This window comes from Triplophysa dalaica, chromosome 22 (assembly GCF_015846415.1).
Source record: "Triplophysa dalaica isolate WHDGS20190420 chromosome 22, ASM1584641v1, whole genome shotgun sequence".
In the NCBI taxonomy this organism is placed as follows: Eukaryota; Metazoa; Chordata; class Actinopteri; order Cypriniformes; family Nemacheilidae; genus Triplophysa; species Triplophysa dalaica.
This window is the reverse complement of record NC_079563.1, coordinates 13,220,975-13,241,777: the sequence shown is the minus strand read 5'-3', so window position 1 is coordinate 13,241,777 and position 20,803 is coordinate 13,220,975. Positions and strand designations below refer to the sequence as shown.

At 38.3% G+C, this 20,803-nt stretch overlaps 4 protein-coding genes across 5 annotated transcripts; 2 read left to right on the top strand and 2 right to left on the bottom strand.

The window, feature by feature from the left end:
* Positions 1 to 99: 99 nt before the first annotated feature.
* Positions 100 to 995, bottom strand: LOC130411637 (histone H2A). The gene has a single exon (XM_056736423.1). It carries the CDS (start codon positions 903 to 905, stop codon positions 519 to 521), a length of 387 nt encoding a protein of 128 aa, XP_056592401.1. The 5' UTR covers positions 906 to 995; the 3' UTR covers positions 100 to 518.
* A 94-nt stretch (positions 996 to 1,089) lies between these two features.
* Positions 1,090 to 2,042, top strand: LOC130411639 (histone H2B 3). The gene has a single exon (XM_056736424.1). It carries the CDS (start codon positions 1,231 to 1,233, stop codon positions 1,609 to 1,611), a length of 381 nt encoding a protein of 126 aa, XP_056592402.1. The 5' UTR covers positions 1,090 to 1,230; the 3' UTR covers positions 1,612 to 2,042.
* Positions 2,043 to 3,177: 1,135 nt separating this feature from the next.
* Positions 3,178 to 8,067, top strand: si:ch73-261i21.5 (zona pellucida-like domain-containing protein 1). Of its 2 annotated transcripts, XM_056736438.1 has the most exons (10): positions 3,178 to 4,154; positions 4,458 to 4,684; positions 5,304 to 5,488; positions 5,865 to 5,937; positions 6,052 to 6,149; positions 6,289 to 6,369; positions 6,534 to 6,705; positions 6,798 to 6,909; positions 7,206 to 7,229; positions 7,513 to 8,067. In XM_056736438.1, exons 1-10 carry the CDS (start codon positions 4,061 to 4,063, stop codon positions 7,662 to 7,664), a joined length of 1,218 nt encoding a protein of 405 aa, XP_056592416.1. In that variant the 5' UTR covers positions 3,178 to 4,060; the 3' UTR covers positions 7,665 to 8,067. The 2 variants fall into 2 exon arrangements, with proteins under 2 accessions (XP_056592416.1, XP_056592415.1); XM_056736437.1 differs by having other exon boundaries at positions 4,031 to 4,684.
* A 232-nt stretch (positions 8,068 to 8,299) lies between these two features.
* Positions 8,300 to 20,666, bottom strand: hyou1 (hypoxia up-regulated 1). The gene is made up of 24 exons (XM_056736436.1): positions 20,430 to 20,666; positions 18,737 to 18,809; positions 18,238 to 18,331; positions 18,054 to 18,132; positions 17,809 to 17,963; positions 17,653 to 17,729; positions 17,377 to 17,558; positions 17,086 to 17,201; positions 16,796 to 16,982; positions 15,057 to 15,191; positions 14,867 to 14,949; positions 14,546 to 14,678; positions 14,247 to 14,434; positions 13,997 to 14,135; positions 13,836 to 13,893; positions 13,683 to 13,759; positions 13,379 to 13,591; positions 11,491 to 11,672; positions 11,264 to 11,351; positions 10,540 to 10,796; positions 10,182 to 10,266; positions 9,674 to 9,926; positions 9,453 to 9,551; positions 8,300 to 9,318 (listed from the first exon to the last, which is right to left on the bottom strand). The coding sequence occupies exons 2-24, from the start codon at positions 18,801 to 18,803 to the stop codon at positions 9,269 to 9,271; spliced, it is 2,997 nt and encodes a 998-aa protein (XP_056592414.1). The 5' UTR covers positions 18,804 to 18,809; positions 20,430 to 20,666; the 3' UTR covers positions 8,300 to 9,268.
* Between the last annotated feature and the right edge of the window lie 137 nt (positions 20,667 to 20,803).

The following is a 20,803-nucleotide window of genomic DNA, read 5'->3' as shown; positions in this document are numbered from 1 at the left end:
CCATATAATAACACTCACACAATACAACACAGGCCTCTCAATTCTAGCTCATTCGGTTCATGCAAAAAATATAGTTTCAATAAATAAGTGAATCGCATGGGCTTTGTGGCTTTACATTTATTGAAACATAACATAACCACCGAACAGCAGATGAAGGACACAATTCGCATGTTATTCAAAGCAGTGACAAAACAAAACGAAACCAACGGTGTTCCATGTACAATGAAATCGCAATCTTCAAATCGAGTCCCTTTTTGTGTTTCTTAGATAGTCCACTATGGTGGCAGAAACGTCCCATGGCCATTTTTAGGCAGCGGTGATGCGAGGGAGGGCTATCTTTGTGCGTTTGCCTTCTTGACAGGGAATTGTCCAAAAACAACAACACCACAAATCATAATTTACAAGATGCCGTCTTCAACAAACACAATATAACGCAAAGTAGAGAAGAGAACACGTTACTCAAGAGGGCTCGCATCGGAGCCATGTTTGTGTCAATGTCCAGGATCGCGAAAGCCCGTTTACTTGCTCTTGGCAGGCTTCTCGGTTTTCTTAGGCAGCAACACCGCTTGGATGTTCGGGAGCACTCCGCCCTGGGCGATGGTTACGCCGCCTAAAAGCTTATTGAGCTCCTCGTCGTTGCGGACAGCCAGTTGGAGGTGGCGGGGGATGATCCTTGTTTTTTTGTTGTCTCGGGCTGCGTTTCCGGCCAGCTCGAGAATCTCAGCCGTCAGGTATTCCAGGACCGCGGCCAAATACACTGGGGCTCCTGCGCCTACGCGCTCGGCGTAATTTCCCTTGCGCAACAATCTGTGTACACGTCCGACTGGAAATTGAAGTCCAGCTCTGGATGAACGAGATTTGGCCTTGGCACGGGCCTTCCCACCGGTTTTACCTCTTCCAGACATGTCTAAACAACAAAGGAACTGTCTGTGTGATGAACAATGTCCAATCTATTTATACTGGTCAAACGCTCTTGCGCTTATGATGTAAGCAGGGATCGGTATTTATACCCCAATGCCTGCTCTGAATGGATGGATTGACTTTAAAGCAAACAGCCATTCACAGCGCGGAACCCAGTCCGTGACGTCAGATAGTTGTCCAATAAAAATAAAGACAGCCTCTAGTCAAATTTGCATGCCGATTCTATAAATAAGGGACAGAAAACTGAGCAGCGCGTACGCATAGCATTCCCCATCGATCTCGAGACAGTAGTGCTTGAAAACCAAAACAATGCCTGAGCCTGCGAAATCAGCCCCAGCTCCCAAAAAGGGATCCAAAAAGGCTGTCACCAAGACACAGAAGAAAGGTGACAAGAAAAGGCGTAAGACCAGGAAAGAGAGTTACGCCATTTACGTGTACAAAGTGCTGAAACAGGTCCACCCGGACACTGGCATTTCATCCAAGGCGATGGGTATCATGAACTCGTTTGTAAACGACATCTTCGAGCGCATCGCCGGGGAAGCGTCGCGCCTCGCGCACTACAACAAACGCTCCACGATCACATCCCGCGAGATACAGACAGCCGTGCGTTTGCTGCTGCCGGGAGAGCTGGCCAAACACGCTGTGTCCGAGGGCACGAAGGCTGTGACCAAATACACCAGCTCCAAGTGAAAGCGGGCCGACGAGATGCACTGAAAAATAGAGTCTGCGGTCTTCCGGACTCGGTCTGTCCTCGGGGGGTGGAGGAGGAGAATCATCCACTGTTGTTTGATATCCGCATGTCAGTCCGGCACCTCTGGTACATATTGAGTGAACTGCAGCTTTGGAGGAGCACATCGTGCTCTCCAGCTGTAGAGCCAACGTTCACCTGAGGGCGTTCCTCTTCATTTTTGCACGTGTGTGAGCATTTGTACTGTCGCCTACAACCATGGCTTGTCATTTGTTTACTAATGTTGCAGTTACATGATGGAAAAAGTGGCTTTTACTTTTTGTTTTTGTGGTGTAGTTGCTGTGTTGTGTTCATATTAAAATCATGTCTAATGCTTGAATGTTCATTCGCAATTACCCTGTCCAATAAACTCATTGGTTAATTGCAAACACAAGCTGATTCGTGAGTTCTATTATCACGTAATAAGTAGCCTATCACTATGGAGGTGAACAGTACTGCGAAAGATGAAATAAGAGTCTTTATGGTGTCTCGGGTTACTGAAATAAGGGGGTTTTGTGCAATATACTGCACTATTGGCTCTTTGTGATTTCATCCAGCTTGTATTACTGAAAGTTATAACTCAATGAGATGATTCGATCATACTTCCCCCCCCCCCAGGCAGAGAGAGGGAATAATTCACATGATCATGTTTTGACATGGTGTTTGAATAAAAGTTATGAACCACATCGAGTAACTGACAATTATTTGAGAAATACAATAGTTTTACTTGTGCATGTAGGTTTTTTCAAAAAATATTGCATAATTACACAATTTGTTGCAGACTTCAAAAAGTGAAGATTAAAGTTTAATTCAGTTAATTAATAAACCCTTAAATCCACTTAAATATATTAATAGAGTGTTTTTAACCAGAAAGCTATGTAGTCAAAAATAAATCATCGCCTGGTGTCCAGAAGATTAAAGGTTGAATGTGATTTAGGAATCAGGTAACCGGATGGGGTCTCTCCTCAGATCATGTACTACATTGTTCTTTTCTTATGTACTTTTAAGAGGGGTTGTCTTTGTTGAAATAAAGCTCTGACGATGGCAGTCATTGTTTGAAGGGTGTGATATCTGTTTCTAGAAATAAGATGATGAGGTGAGGAGACCTTTTTTCTCACGAAGACGACATATCTGAAACCAGCTGCACGAAAACAGGATATTGAGTCTATGTGTCCGTAAACGTTTGTATACGTATTTTATGAAAAATAATATGAATAGACTTGATAACTAACACCTTTGGTATTGTTGGTTTGAGACCTGTGATGCTCTTTATTACATTCAATTTACAAAAATATAATCGGAGAGATAAAATGACGGAGCCAGTCATTTTAGAGGTTGTGTTTGCCATGGAAGCTAATTGAATTGAATACAATATAAAATAAATTATGTTAATAATTATTATTATTAAAGTATATATATAATATAATATAATATAAATTATAAACAACTTTTAATTGCCAATGATTAACAAGCAATTATAATCTGTTTTTCAAGTTCAAAGCTAAATTAAGGACTTTATAGAACATGGGTTCATTTGGTCATAAACGTGACCATGCTTTTATCATCAAGCACAGAGACTTGTTAAATAATGCATTATTTATAATAACATAACACCAAGCACAATACACCATGATATATTGCATTAATAGAATGTAGGTCTGCATGTTTGTGCATGTTACACGTTTGTGCTACATGAGCATATCAAGATGTTGTTATAATCCATATATGTTACCTGATAGCCAATTTAAACTGATCATCTTGAAGCTACTTGGGTGTCTCTTTGACCATCCCTTATTTTTCATAACCCTCTGTTTGTTTCCGACTCCCTCCCTCACTGCTGCCTGAAAGGGGTCAGTATAAATAGTTAAGACGTGACCACATGAGAGCCACAGATGCAAGGATAGAAAAAAGGTGAACTCATACAGGTAATGTGTGCATGTGTGAGTATGTATATGCTCATTTATTTTACTTAAAAAATGTGCTTGTAATACTCATGTTAATACTCAGATTAAGTTTGTCTTTAAAAGTCGGTTGCTTATAAAAACTTATTAAACACTTTGTTTGACTATATCGGATGTCACAATGGTAATTTGTCATGATTTATTTTAAAGCACATGCGAATATAATAATTATTTAACAAACAAAAATACTTATTGTTTTATTATTATGATATGATTGATTTGTATTTACTTTTAAATAGGAGTCGAATTCCTATATAGAATCTCTTCTGTATCAAGAATTTGTGACCAGACATCAGATTGATCTTCAGATCTTGTGCTTGTTGGTGAGACTTGCATGCAAAACAGTAAACAATTTCGTGTACTGCTCACAGACAGCATCCTTTGCGCTTAAAAAAAAGTTTGAGTGAATCAAGGTCAAGGTGTGTGGGATTTCCCCTGCAGCTAAAGCATAATGTGGAAGGTCCTCATTGTGTATCAGTTTGTCCTGATTCTCCGGTGTGAGGCTCAGAATCCCTGCCTCACCCATTCGACTTACAGAGAGCCAGGTCAGTCAAAGCATATATGTGTCGCTCTCCATTTGTTCTCTTCCAACATTCACTTCCTTCTTCCTTATTATATCACCTTTCATTTCATTAGAGCCACAAAAGAACCCAAGACCACCCAGCAATTTGAGGCTTGCATTTTCTTTAACATGCAGGGTGGTGATAGGGTATCTTAATATGTGATGTGCCCTCATTTTAGTTGTGGTTTCTATGGTTTTAAATGCCTTTTCACGGAATACAGGAATTGTGCGGAAACACCAAACATAACAATCGGTCACTTTGCTAACTGTGCTTTTTACTTTACAGCCAACTCTGATATGACAGTTGTGTGTGGCACAAACAGGATGGATTTGCAGATTTTGCTGTGTCCAATTTACTACAATGGATATAATGAGACCACAATGGCACTTAATGGTCAATTTACCAAGCCTGAGTGCAAAGGAACGGCTGACTGGACCGTCGACCCACCTGTACTGAAATTCCAGTTCATGATCACTGAAACATCCATATCTGAATGCTCCAACAAGCTTGCGGTATTAAAAAAACTAAAGCTAATACTGTGGATAAAAAAATTGTTACATAATTTATTACATATGATGTATTTATTGATATATATTAAAAATGTATATTTAATTATAACTTTTTTATAAGTACTGTTACTGTACAAGCAAGTAAGTAAAAAGGAATGATAGTAAAACTTTCCATTCCATTCCATTTTCTACCGCTTTTCCGAACTACCTCGGGTCACGGGGAGCCTGTGCCTATCTCAGGAGTCATCGGGCATCAAGGCTGATAGTAAAACTAAAAAACACAAAAATTAATTACAATGGAAAATGACATAAAAATGTAATCATAAAAGCCTTTGAAAAAAATTTGACACAAGGTTTTAAATTTTTTGGGCCATAGCAATTTGGATAAATTCCAGACACAATTATTTGTGATGAAATATATAAAGATTATATACTTTTAAAACCAGTTACCAACAATCCTACTTAATTAACTATGCAAATTGGTTAAGCAAGTGTAATGTCTTTAAATTTAAGTGTGGCATGGAATCAAATGTTCATTTTATATTTAATCTGAAATCTTACCCACAATTCTGTCGATTCTAGATGTTAAGATGTTTACCCTTTATTCATTTAAACTCGACAGATAACTCAGGAGGTTGGTTCTGGAATGTTCTCCGACTTCTCTAGTATACAGTCTGTGAACATCTCTGGGCTGGTCAACTCTCAGGATCCAAATGCTGGAACCATCACTTACCGCCAGGATATGGTCTTTCTCTTTTCCTGCAGATACCCATTGCAGTACTTGGTCAACAACACAGAGATGAGTGTGTGAGTGACATGATAATATTATTGTTGCCATATAAGCACAAATCCTAATGTTTTGGCTGCAAGAAACAACAACACACCGAACATTATTGCACAAGACAAAAAAAATGCAACACGTGTCTTATGGGGTAAGTTGTCACAAAGGCAACCTGCCATTAAACCGCATTTTCAGACAGAAAATAATGTTTGAAAAACAAACATTTGTTTAATTAGATTTTAAAATGACCTTTTAATTGTACAGACTGATAGACAAACATTGTGTCTCGTATGCTAAAAGTTCCAATGTGACAACTTGCTCCAGTCTCTCCTCATATGTTTTTATCAATGTGAGCTAATGAGCTGATCAGGTGTTTCTCTGACATTGTGTTTCTAAACACAGTTCTGGTGTGAGTCTGGCAATAAAGGACAACAATGGCAGTTTCATTAGCACTCTGAGCATGATGCTGTTTGAGGTATTATGTTATTCACATTTCTGGCCATTTTTGTATATTCCGTGTACATGATGATGGTACTGGGGATGTCTGATGAGGATGTGCTCATAATGTAATTTTCTGTGCCGATTGAAGGATTTCACATATACAACTCGTCTCTTTGTGCCTCCGACGGGTCTATCGCTGAAAACCAGGGTTTTTGTGGAGGTCCGAGCAACTAATCTCACACAAAAGTATGTGGTGCACATACAGCACATAGTTACTGGAAACAATCATGAATGATATTACAAAGTTCTCATTTTCTTGAGAAACACATTTTTAATGCCTGTAGCTCAAAGTTGAGAGATAACTTTTCATTTGTATTCTGTGTAGATTTAATGTTCTCTTGGATCGTTGCCATGCAACCACTAGTCCTTACCCAGCCAATAGCACATCCTTTAACTTCTTTGTCGGGTAAGTTTGGAGGCTTACAGCAATATTACATCGAAACATTTTCAATGATGCTTAGATACAAATAAAAAAATGAATTTATATTCAAAGACACACTTGAGAGGACAATTCCTATAAGCACATTTAAAAGTGATCATTTCAGTTTTGGTGTATTATATCGTTCTCAGATGTAGCAACGATCCACAAACCGTTATGGGTGTGAATGGAGAACAACAGGTTGCGCGGTTCTCATTCGAGACATTTCGTTTTGTCGAGCACAAGAACCGGTCGGTGTCAACCTTTTTTGTGCACTGTTCCACCAGACTCTGTGAGACCACTTTCTGTAGATCATTACGCCAGGTATCAAGTGCAAAATTCACTTTGATAAAATCCTTCTCTAGATCTGCGCAGCATCTAACAGACGTGTGTTGATATTTTCTGACACGGATTAGAATTGCACGAGTCCTTTGAGGAAGAGGAGAGATGTGGAGTCAGCTCAAGGAACCTCGGTTAGTGATGTTGCCACGGTGAGCTCGGGACCAATTATCACGAAAGTGGACAATGGTAAGATAGCAACTAGCTCTGCCGCCCCCTTTTTTATGATTTGCTTAATTTTCATAACATTTTTACATCAGGGGTAAATGTTAAATTTTACATGTATGCTAATGGTTAGTTTTAGGACGGTCCTGCATTGTGACAAATAAAAATATGATGTGAGCTTTATTAAACTGAAGTGACCGGTTTGAGTGCATAATATGTGAGAATACACTATGTCAACTATCTATATGTAAATGCATATGCATAATTATATTTTCCATAACTTATATGTTTGAACTCACCAATTTCTTTTATCTTTTTAGAACCAACCAGACCTATTGTTACAGGTAAGCATCTATTACATACATGTATATATATATATTTATTTATGTGACAAGGTATGTGTATTTATTTTATCAAGGAAATCTGATTTAGGAACCATAGCCTATTCGTTTATTTCTCTAGATACAACATAGCATTATATTATTCTATTCAGTATCAAAATATTAAGTGTCCAATAATAATTACATGTTATCATGTTTCTCTGTTCCAGTTGCTTTTATAATGCAAAACAACTGCCTGTGTTGGATCTGTGAGTGTTTAAGTTAAAATGTTGGTGTGTTTACGCAGTGTATGAGGATCAGAGGCAGAATCAGGCAGTGGTCGTGGTCTCTGTGGCTGCCGGCGTGTTCGGGCTCCTGTGTCTCGTCATGCTGGCTGTGCTTCTCTACAAGATCCATTCAGACAGGTTCAACATGGACAAACCAATGCTCTTTCACTGAAGTTTTTTGTTTAAAAACAAGTATCCCATTTCAGTCTACGATCAGTCTAAACTAAGATGTATAGTAAGCACTCCAACATGAAGAATGCTCTCACGAGAGAAAGGATGCAGAAAGCCAGGACACTACACCTCATCAAATCTAGGCTTCTGTACTCTGGTTGGGGTCTGGGTTTTGAGAAGACAGAGATGACAACGAGTTATTTTTTGTTAGTCACATCTTATCATATAACAAACCACTTGTAGCAAATCTGTTTTTTACAGTAACATATCGTTTTAGATTCTTTGTACTTTTTCATGTAATCGTATTATATTAACTGTATTTAAACTATTATATTAACAGAAAAAAATGGGGTTTCGAAGTTATTCTTTTGTATTGTTTTGCTATGGTAATTGAATAAAGCAGCACTTACAGGCCATGATAGACACTTGTACATTTTTGAAATTATGTTCATTTAATTTACGAATGTGATTTTTGCTTAAATTAAAAATAGCCCTGTTTGTGGCATTTTATTCTGTTTGTAGTAGTACTAGTCTTAAACTTCAGACACACTCAACATGTAAGTGCACCAATCCTTAAATGATGTCACATTTTTCTATAAAAAATTCAGTAACATAAGATTTTACACAATACGCAGAGAAGTTTTAAAAAAGACTTTTTATTAACAGTTTAGAAACAATCTTCTCCCTTTTCCACACATTACACACATCACTCCATGTAACACACTTCACTCCACATACACCTTAAGGACAGTAATGAATAAGTAAAAAACAGAACCGGTAGAGGTGGTGACAAAACTTACATCTTTGTTTCGCATTTTCTTCTTCAGTCAAGGTTATGAATAAATGTGTACAATTCTTTAGATGACAGTGCAGGACAAAGGTGATACTGAAAGTCTAGAAATACAGAATGTTTAGAGTAGATGTTGGCAAGAAGCTCACAGGTTCCAACACATTGTGTTTTGGGAAATGGGCTCTGTGGAACAAAGGCGATCGGACTGGTATAAACTTTCAACATTTTATCTGATGAGGTGTAATGCACTTTTTGAGATGCAATTCTCAAAATGTGCATAGTTTAGATGCAATTCTGAAGGAATTTCACACTTCTTTGACTAACATTTTTCCAACACGAAGGCAAAACAAAACTTGATAACATGAAGCTTGCACTAAAACATTATTTTCCAGCTGATCATTATAAATGACTTTCATAAACAATGAAAATGCCATTCACATTTAAAAATGATGTGTTTGCTTTGGTCAAGCATGCCATTTTGGATTTCCTTGTTCAAATAGTGACAGACAAAAAGATGGGACATTTTTGAGAGGGAGAAGATCATTAATTAATCTTTAAGAAACAATCCAGTTTGCTTCTCATTTTCACCTCAACTTTGATTCATGGTTAATGTTTTTTTGGCTTATAGTCACTGAACAGAAGCAAAGAAAGAGATGGGATGAGGTATTATGAGATGTACATATTCACATAGTCTTTTGTAAGCAGTGTCAATTAGATGTTTTTTTTTGAAGGGGGCAAAAAAAAAAATGGAATTTTGAACCACTTTGAACGGAGTCAATAAATACAACAAAAACAACCTTTATGAGTTCCGGTTGTTATAATTCATCCTCTATATGGTTTTCCGATTTACTGCGCTCTGTAGGTTCTGTAAATAAAAAACACAGAATTACTACATATGCAATCTATGAATTACGGTAAATTTATATATGTGATTTGATTTTATATCCACATTAAGGTTCAAAACAATACTTTTTTTATTTAAAATTACAATACAATTACCTGTATCTTCCGTAGTTTCTGCTGGATTTAGTTCAAGTATGGGTTCCTTCTCTTTCTCTTCAGCTGTTGGAGGTTCCTCAGCTGGCTTCACTTCTTCCGCTAAAACGACAGTTCATTACAACAATGATTTACTTCAGATTACTAGAGTAAACAACTTAAAAGAAAACCTTAAAATCAAAGAAACAGATTGACAACTGCAGACGTAAAGAGCCTCCTCTTACCTCCATCGCTCTTGGGAGGAATGACCTTCTCAGCATCCTCAGTGCTGTTGGCTTTGCCGTTCTCTGTAGATGTGGAGTTCTTATCTTTAGTCTTTTTTTTGTCCTTGGGTTTGGCGAACTTCGCTTTGTTTAGCAGATAGTTGACCTCTCGGTCTAGCAGGGAGAGTTTAGCTTCAATGTCTTTGGACAGCAGGACAGGTTTCTCTGTTGGGGACAGTTTTTCCTGTGCAGCGACAGTCTCGTTTTTCCATGTCTAAAATCATTTTTAAAAGCAAAGGGTAAGATTAGCCTAAATATAATATTGCATTAGACAAAATATTAAAGGACAAACTCCACTTCACATTCACTTGGAACTTGTTCCGTTAAGTTATGACTACCAGTGAGTGTCCAAATATATTTTATTTATCAACTTAATAAATATTTTGTTTTCTTATGAACAGATTTAACATTTTTAAGTGATTGAGAGTTCAGATGCTTTTGGTGTCTATAAATGTCAACAAGTACATACTGTTGTCTCATTGATGACCCTTTCTAATGTCTTCAGCTCCACATCTGTGAAAATCTGGTCATCTTCAGGAATCACTTTAACACTCCTGTGAACAAAACACACACATATAATTCTCTTTTTTTGTACTTTATTTTTGGCCTGTTACCTTTTCATTACACATACATACTCTGGGACAGAAGAGTGGATATTAAAATCTTGTGTTTGGAGATAGAAATAGGGACATGGGCACCAGGCCCAGGGCTTAAGTTCTCTAAAGCATGTGTTTTGATCATTACAAAACAAAGTTTTTATAATAGACTTAAGAATCTCTTCATAAATGGTATCAAAATAGATGAACAAATTGAATGATCTAACTCACTTGAGGAATAAAGTGGAGTGGTTGAGCATGCTGTCCAACGCTGCCAGTCTGTCTGGCCATTTCTTTCTCTCCTCAACTCTAAAGAACATGGATTTGCAAAGCTTCTTCAGCTCCGACAGTTTTTCCTTCAGCTCTTTAGTCTCAGCCCCGTATCCCTCCTCATCCATCCAGTTAGATGTCTCGCTCAGCTTGCCTAAGATCTGCTCTTTGTCTTCTTCAGTTACTACAGCCTGGTACTCATCTTGATATAACTTGTCCTACACAAAGATACAAAAAATTAAATAGATTTAAATGCGTTGAAAGAAAATAACCGTGCTTGCAAGAGTGCCAAAGATTTAAAGCTCCAATCCACATCTTGCCTCTCTACCGCCACCTTTTTGATTTAAAACATCAAAATGCAGCCTAAATTAAAATTCATTGATAAATAGGGTAACAGAAAAGTTGTGAACTGCAGCTTTGAAAACAATTATAGGTAAAAAAAAACTGAAATGTGAAAAAAGCCAGGAAGGTATTGATAGAAATACAGAATAGATAGAAATATTCAATATTAAAATTTGACCAATTTGCCTTAAACCAACCCCACATTTCCTCTAACTCTATTAAGATGAACCATGAAAGCCATAAACCCTGACGTTTTGCCCCTCGACAAAGACATTTCCGTCACAACACAGGATCTATGACTCACTGCACAAACATCAGCATGGGAAGCAGAGGTTCATTGTACCTGCGTCTCAAAGATGAAAGCCTCCAGGCTGTTCAGGGTCTTTTCTCTCTCATGTTTCTCCATATCGCGGTCTGTGAGGTCTTGCAGCCTGATATGAGGGAGGAACATCACGGTAAATCCCTTGAGATACCTCGCTTACTTTACCCTGCCCCATTTTCCTCTATCCTGCTCACGTTTAATTAACCTCCATATTAATTCATTCTGAGAAACAAGAGATTTGTTCTTACTTCTTTTGGGACACTTCCATATCTTCAGGGCTTGGATCAAGAATGTCCTTCACCTCAAGCTCCACTGTGATGTCTTCAGATACTTTGCTCTTTTTCTGTGGTTTAACTGTTTGATCGACTTCCTTCTCTTCTGGTTTCTCACCATCAGATTTGTCTTCACCCTTTTTGCCTTCCTTCTCTCCCTGTGTGATGGAGAGGTAAGAGTTTAAAACGGACCCAAATTTAGCATTTAAGAGTTTAAAAAAAAATTGTCCTGATCAGCAAAAAAATCGACATTTCTTTTAAAAAAATTATAAAAAGGATTGTTCAATTTGCAATAAATTGTCAGGTTACACCACATTGTCAGGCTGGTCAAAAGATTACATTTTGACCTGGATTAGGGTGACCACCCATCCTGCTTTGTGTTGTACCGTACAGCATTTTCACCCCTTGTCCCACGAGTCTCATATTGAGAAAATGTCGCACATTTACATCAGTCTATTGGTTTTTAATTGTCACATTAACAAACTGTCTGTAAACCGAAACGCACACGAGACACTTGTTTGTGCCATTGTTTATTAAACTATTTAACAGTGCCGTGTCAAAGCAGTGTGCAACCAGCTCATGCAAACGCAAGTATGTTTTAAATCCTGACTTTTATCCAATGTATAAGAAGACGGCAGTGATTTAAGTCATCACGAGGCTGCCTCTGTCAGTAGATCGGGTGGCGATCCTCCCGTGTCAACTTGCCGGATAAAAACTCACTAGACATTGTAAACTGTGTAGCTTTGAAACTGTGTTTAGCCTATAGGTTGGGTTGGCGTATTAAAATAAAAACATTTTCAAATAATTAAATGCATTACTTAACAATAATAAATTTCAATAGAGAAACTCTTTTTCATTATCTGTTTGATTCCACGTCTGATACTTTCTCAAAATTTAAAGAGACTGTACACCTTACATTGAAATCGCCATTAAAATTATGATTTCATCTATGCCTTAATTATGTTGTAGTTGTAATGGACTAAATAAATTATTTTTACGAGCTAAAAGGTAGATAATATATATAAAAGTGTTTCATTCCATTATTATATCCCAGTTTCACACTACCTTCCAGTGGTGTCCCACACAAATGGATTACCTGTCCCACATTTGGTTTGTTGGTTGATGTTCACCCAACCCTGGATCTTAAATGTTGTAGCATTTAAGAAGCACATTATACCAAGATAATCCCTATAAAAAAAGTCTGAGAATTAAATTTAGTCTGAGAATTAAATTTAAGAATCAAACATTTAATTTGTTATATAAAAACTTTATAAGGTACAAACTAATTGACTAAAAAAAAGTTAATATTGATTGGTTATTGGTCTCACTCAAAATATGTGACGATTCATGTAGGTTGAGATAAATTAATCGCAATACATGTTTTGAGCAATAGGGGTCACTGTGTTTACTGCAAACTTGGATATGGTGATATTTCTCAAATGTAATTTTTTTTTTAAGAAAAGCAGAGACTTAGTCTTAGTTTGTTTATATTCTTCTTTGATTTAAAATTTGTTTTAAACTTGCGGTTTAGTTTTGTTATTTGACCAAAAAAAAAAAGTTTACAAAGAAATTTTCAGCATTTTAGAAATTATAAAAGGGCAGTTGATCATTCTAATTGGTTTAAAAATAAAACCGTGAATAAATTGTATCTCTAGGCTCAGTGAATCAGTATTTTTTATTAAGTGGTTATTTTGGATGCAGATCATCTGTAGTCAGGTGCTACTGCAGGTGCACTGAATGTTGTATAATATCTTGGGAACACACCTCCCAAAAACTCTCTTTGGAATAACAGGGTCGAACTAGAAATTTGAGTTATGAAATTCCATTATCTGAGACTTTCCAGAAAGGTGATTATCTGTCTCACCTGAGCCTCTGTGTTATTATTTTTCTGTTCATCTGCCTGAGGCTCTCCATCTTTTCCATCCTTTCCATCCTTTGCATCTTTTCCATCCATTCCATCCTTTGCATCTTTTCCATCCATTCCATCCTTTCTCTCCTCTGCCTCAGATTTCTCTGGTTCAGACTCTTCTTGTTTTTCCGACTGTTCCTGATCTTTCCCAGTCACTTCCTCCTCATCCTGGAGTATTTACATAAAGCGGTTACTCAAATGTCAACCACAAGACTCAAGAGTCAAAAACATGAACAGTCATTCACTAAAGCAGATTTACCGTAACTGGTTCTGTAGCATTTTGATTTGGGTCTGCACTGCCACCACCAAACAGACTGGAAATGGTGTTTCCGAGCTCTTAAATAAAAAAAAACATTTCATTATCGCAATGTCAATCACACATTCTTTAACCATTCTGTGATACAAAACTTACTTGTGAGGGTTGACTCCTCTTCCTTTTCTTCTACGATAGTCTCAAACACAGATTCCACCTGAAAAGGCAAAACTTTAAAGCTACGGTTCACTTACATCACAAAAACATGGTGTTCAAAATAAATTTGTCTGGGAAACAAAAGATGATCCAAGAAAACTAACCCGGTCCAGAAGTAACACCCCACTCTCATCCATGTTAAAATGAGCCTTTATGCCTTTTGATTCAGCATCTGCATGCTTCTCAAAGCTGCTGCCCACTCCAGACAGTTTCACCGTTGTTAGATTCTGAGAGCCAAACACCCTAAAAAACAAAGCTTGGTTTCATCACGTGCCAAAATGACCCAATGGACAGGTATCTTGAGACAGAACTTGGTATTTTAGTACAGCAAACAAAACTTAACGGTTCACTTACTTCATGTCCTCTTCGCTGAGGAAGCTAAGGTCTCCGTAGTTGACGTAGAAGACAAAGTCATCCGTGTATCTGTTAAACGTGATGACTTTCCTCTGGGGATACGGGGCCATTCTCTGAAACAAAATACGCTTGTTGTGCTTCATGGTCTTCACTCCATCTTCTTCATCGGCCTCGCGGATGAACTCCACCTGAGAAAAGACATTGGGAACCATTCAGAGAATACCTTAGGTTTTATTGCACTATAGTTTAACAATTTGTTTATGTTAGATTTATGGCAGATGTCGTCTTCTCCCTCTTACCTGAATGGGAAACACTGCTGCCTCTCTGACCAGGAAAGGTTTAACTTTGAAGGCTTTGCTAAGCGCAGCTGCCTGATAGACGGCACCCATTGCCGCAGCTTCGTCAGCATTGATGTTCTTGCTTAGTTCCTCTCTACAGACAAAAAAAACCATAAGACGAAACCATTAACCAGTCATCGAAACAGTCTGAACAAAGGGATCCAGGTTTGGCTGGTAGCAAAAGGCATCTTTTTATTGAGGCAACACAAAAGCAGCCATGTATGATGAACAAATATTTTTAAAAGAAACAAAAGCAAAATTGAGAAGATACAAGAAACATACTTTCCAACAGCTTTAAGCAGAACGTCTTGCACTTTGGGAACTCTGGTGGATCCTCCGACCAAAATCACCAGTTCAATTTCATCCTGTTGGAATATGAAGAAAATAAAGATTATTTTTGACTCCGAGCTGTTCAGGAAAACAGATAATACTGCTGTGTGAAGCCAAAATACGGAGCTATGAAGCTTCTCACCAGGGTCATCTCTGCAGCAGCAAATGCTTCCTTCACAGGTCCTGGTACTCTATCAAACAGATCCTCACAGAGTGCCTCAAACTCAGATCGAGTCACTTTTGCTTTGAAGTCTATGTCATCCATCAGACCTTCAATCTAAAAAGTCAGATATCAGCCATCTTTCACATTTGTAAGTCGTATGGTCTTTGCAAGTCACAGTGTCCTTGTTTCGGTCAACAACAAATACTCAATATCTTGAAGAATGATAAAACTATTGGCTTTCTAAACTAAATTGGCTTTCCTGTAGCTCAGTGGTAACAGCATGGCGCTAACAACGCCAAAGGTGTTGGTTCGATCCCAGGGGATTGTACATACTTAAAATCAAATGTATAGGATAATGCAAGTAGTTTTTAAGCGTCTGCCAAATGGATAAATGTAAATATTAATGTAAAACTTAAATTTTTTAAAGATGGGGTAACATGCTATTTGATGAAATCTGACTTCTTTACACTGTTGAACGTGCTGGCTTCTCGTGCTTATGATGGTCAACTTGAAAAGACGAGTTGGTGCTTTGGTAGTATTTTGGTGCTTGATACACTCCTCCGGCACTACAACTCGTTTCATTTTTTTTTTTAAGTCTGGATCCCTGTTTCATAACAGAAATCCTACTCCTTTTTTGGCCAATTCTCCTGGAAACGCACACCCACGGCAAGGCGAAAGAAATAGCCCACCCCCATGCCCACAACCGACGAGCGATAGGAAGACCCTCTCATCAAGACTGGGTGCACTATGGGCCTGCAGCTACAGCTTGTTACTCTTGCGATAGTGAGAGAAGTTGAGGTTTGTGTTTGTTCACGGCATTTCAGTGATGGATGTTATATAAACGTGGGGATTTGGATATTGTTTGAAACGGATAGATGGCGCGGTCCCAGTGCTAACAGATGCCGGTAATGTACCGCAAGGCATAAGTGAAACTAAGTCATATGTCTGTGTTTTGAAGGCAATCGGCGCGTACGTGCATAATGTAAACAAAACTAAGGGATATGCGATGATGTGCGCTCAGCTGTATCCCTGTTTTATAAATTTGATCAAACTAAATACCCTTCAAAAAGATGACGTATGCAATACTACTGTATAGGTACTCAAGATTTATATTAGATTGGCAGAAAACGCGTATGTTACCCCATCTCTAAAGGACCAATGTGGAGTTTTTAGTGGTGAGGTTGTGAATTGCAACCAATGGCTCAGTCCATCCCTCCATTTCAAAGCACTATGGTGGCGGACAAAAAAAAAAAATAAGATGTCATCACATTGAGGTTTCCTTGCCGAAGGAGATAAGATCATTACGAAACACACCATGTAGAGTAGTTTGTCAGTTTAGGGCTACTGTAAAAACAATATGGTGAATTCCATGTAAGGAGAGAAGCAGTATATGAAAGTAGAAATACCTCATTCTGAGATAACAAAACATAACGCTTCATTATGTAAGGTCTTTATACACCCCTGAAGATATAGTTGCGTATGTTTATTATATTGCATTTCTGTAAATAGATCCTACAAATATTACACACAGCACCTTTAAATTCATCATTATATATATTTTTATCAGCATTAAAACATGAGTGAAAAGTTGATATGAAGGTTAGAATTTCTCAGTATATTTTACATCACTAAAAAAAAAAAAAAGGAAATGAAGTAAAGTATTCTTTAATGTGTTTAATCAGATTATGACATCGTTCTTATGTCCTATATGTCAGTACCTGTGCTGTATGTTCAGCGTTGGCACTCAACACAGTCTTCAGTCTCTGAGCCTCTTTGAGCAGTTTGGCCATAGCACGGTGATTTTCTCTCACGTCCTTCTTTGACTTCTTCTGTTCGTTAAAGAGTTTGGCAAGATGATCTCGCAGTCTCATCTCCATCTCAAAACCGCCCAGTGTCCGATCAAACCTGAATATTACAGACAGAATAAAAATCCTGTGATGTAAATATGTGCATGCATCCAGGTAACCATCACAGCAGAGATAAATTGTGAAGGATACGGTTTACTAACCCAACTCCACGGATCTGAAGCTGTGGCTGGGTGCCGGACTCCTTGGTCTTCACGGTTTGATACGTGACAATGGTGGCGGTTGTGCTTCCAGATCCCATATCATAAAACATGACATTCTACAAAAAAACATGAGTTTGGTTATTTGTTGATGGGTAGTTAACATGGTGTAAAAGCAAACATTTTGACAAAAAAAAAGAATAATAAAGTCAAATCTCTTTTGCCATTTTATCTTTTAAATAATAAACTATTAACACTGTTTTCAAATTTTAATTAAAATCCTCCCAGAAGCACCTGTGCAGTAGAGTTGATGTCCTTCCGCCTAAAGACTCCATAGTTCAAAGCCACTGCAGAATTATCATTGATAAGCTGAAGGACCTTCAGACCCGCTATGTGGGCAGCTTGCAGGACTGCCCTGCGTTCTGCCTGATTGAAATATGCTGGAACTGTGATAACAGCATCTTTGACAGTCTGCTCTGTAAAAAGAAAACAGACACAGAATTAGAAGTGATTGTTAAAATATTCTCATCTACAAGGTATGTTTGTTCTATTCGAAGTATCCCCTTGTACCTGCAAAGTCTTGAGCCAAACCACGGGAGTAGTTCAACATCATTCCCAAAAGTTCCACTGGAGTGTACCGTATGTCTCTGGATCGCAAATACCATTTAGTTTCATTGCTTTAAAAAACAAATAATTAACATTTAATGCACCTGATCCAATACTCACTCAGAGTATTTGAAATACACGGTTCCACTTTTCTCATCTCTCATCAGCTGGTGCTCAGGGAAATTTTTCTGATACTGTGCCACCATCGGGTTGTCCGCAGTCTTTCCCAAAAGGTTCTGGAGAAATCTGTAAACCACTTTGGGGTTCTTTACAGCCTGTAAATGTATAAACATGTTGATGCAATTATGGTCATGAGACGTGTTAATTTTATTTACATAATTGAATCATATAGGCAAAGGATTTACCACTCCTAAAGCACCATCACCAAAAAGCCTCTCATTTTCCTTTAAGCACACAGCTACTGGGGTTTTCCGCCTGGACTCCCTGCAAGAAATGAGATTGAAATTAATAAACAAACAAGAAAGCGGTTTTCATAGCATAACGGCTGTGTAGTAATTTAAAAGAATGTATTATATTTTACAAACGTACTTGTTTAGTATAATCTCCATTGGTACACCGGGTTTAACAATAGCCAGTTTCATCCATTCACTGCCTAAATCCACAGACATCACGGCTACTGATTCTGCAATATAAAAAAAAATAAGACACACATTCACACAAAAGGTATTGAAATACAATTTAACACGGACAAAAAGAGACAATTCTCTCTTAGACTGTAAGGATGCACGTGCAACGAAACAGAATAAAATACACTCTTAATTCATTAATTTTATTTACATACCACAAATAAACACAATAGGAGTTGATCACTTTGCTTTACAGATTCAGAGTTTAAAATTCAAAGAAACAAATATAAACAAAAAAATTATAATTTGAATGTCGGGTCAAGAAAGTTAAGCTTTAACCTAAATTTGAATTCATGTACAGAGGTCACAGATCTCAAAGATAGGAGGGAGGCTGTTCTCCCTCTTGACTTTACATGTGTTCGAGGCTTGGACATTGTATGACTATAATGCATTTTATTTACCTGTGTGAGAAGGCAGGAATGCTGCCAACAGGCAACAAACAGCCCATAATGACAGCTTTTCCCTCATTGTGACCTGCAGAGAATAGACAAAGATAACTTTAAAGTGGAGGTAACATGCTATTTCCTGCATTCTGACTTCTATACACTGTTAAACGTTCTGGCTTCTCAAGCTTAGCATGGTCAATTTGTCAAAAAACAAGTTGAACGTATGACGTTGTATTTCTGTGCTTGAGTCACTGCACTGAGGTTCGTATAGATTTCCTAATTTTTTTCGCAACATGGGTTCTTTAGCCCATTATTGGACAATTCTTCCAGAAAATCACGCCCACGCGTCCTCCAGCGAGTGAAAGAGCATGAACACGCACGATTGTGAGTGAAAGAGCACGCGTCAACCAGCCAGCGTGAGAACCCAATCAATGCCGCTTTACTCGGCTGACGGATGTTTAGCGTCGTTTGTGTGCTCACTGCATTTAGGTGATGAATGTTATATTAACAGTGGATATAACACTGGATTTGGAGATCGTTTGAAAAAGATAGATTGAGCGGTTTTAGCGCCAAAAGACGGACATGAACCGCACGCGGTAAGTCAAACGAAGTCATATGTCTGCGTTCTGTTGGCGAAAGGCGTGAGTTCGTGCATAATTTAAACAACACGAATTTGTAGTGAAACAACGCGATGATTTACAGTGTTTTCGTGCTGTAGTTAGCACGACTAACTAATTTCTGTTTCCAGAAAGAGTCGTGCAGCTGTATCCGTCTTTCATAAATTTGATCAAACTTAATACTCCTCGAAGATACAAAGTATGCAACACTACTGTATAGGTACTCAAGATTAAAATGAGAGTGGCAGAAACTGCGTGCGTTAACTCATCCATAACAGAAAACAGGCAAAAGGAACCACGCATCTTTGATAGGTTAGTAATCCATAAAACCGGAAGTAAACCAAAGTGAGCAATATTCTTCGAACCATCATAGCCAAGTAATAATTACTGATATTACAACTATGTCTGACTAGTATTGCATCACCATCCTGATAAACACCATGTAGGTGGAGACTGCAAGTGTCACAGGTGTAAAAGTGAAGGCATGCATGATTAGAACATCCAGTACATCCCATTGACTTTTTCTGATCCCACCCACAGGACAGAGACAAAGCCTGGGAGCACGTGGATCAGAATACAATAATGTAAAGCTTTGATGCTAGACAGAGACCCTACGTGGTCCAGGTGCATCCGGGGTTTATCAACACATGATCTTATTTGGGTTTTGGATATATTTTCAAACGTGCAATTTCTGATTTATCGAAATGTTTACGGATGAAGTTATCCCTTGATCGATGTTGAAGGCTGATGCAAATCCAGTCAAATATCCAAGAATGGAAACTTCTAGTTACACAGCCTACATGACGTATCGCCCCGACCATGATGGTGTTCATCCCCCCCTAACTGTCAGTTTCACCGGTTGATACTGGACTGCAAACACAGCAGCCACTTTTCATGAATATGCTCAAACACAAGTATTTCATGATGTTTTGAATGACGTGCTACATAGTCAACACGCAAACACGCACTGGCCATCAACTCAACATCATCCTGCATCTCCAAACATCATGCAGCCACATTTTATCGCAGCACAAATACCCAAACTCTCATATCTCAAACAAAGGGATAAAGTGATACAGCATGGCACTTACCTTATGCGAGATGAAGTTTATTTTGATTCCAGATGACGAAAACACAGCCTGACACCTAAACAGCAACACTTCTGAAATGTTTATTCTGACTTTAATATGAACTAAAACTTTTCCGTATTGATCTTAGATATCAAACGTCTTTCAGTTGCTAAAAAGATAGCATGAACCAGCAATGCTGTGTGAGCACACTAACGTCACCTCTCGCAATCACCGGCTTGCTCTAACACATTGGGCCCGGAACGCGGCGTGATCTTATTGGATCCACACGATTCGCGGCTTCGCGAGTCTCACTGCTGGTAAGTCCCTCCTCTTCTCCTCGAAACGGTGAGTGATGATTGGTCCACGTGCCAGCCTGCGTGCGCTAGTGGTCAATC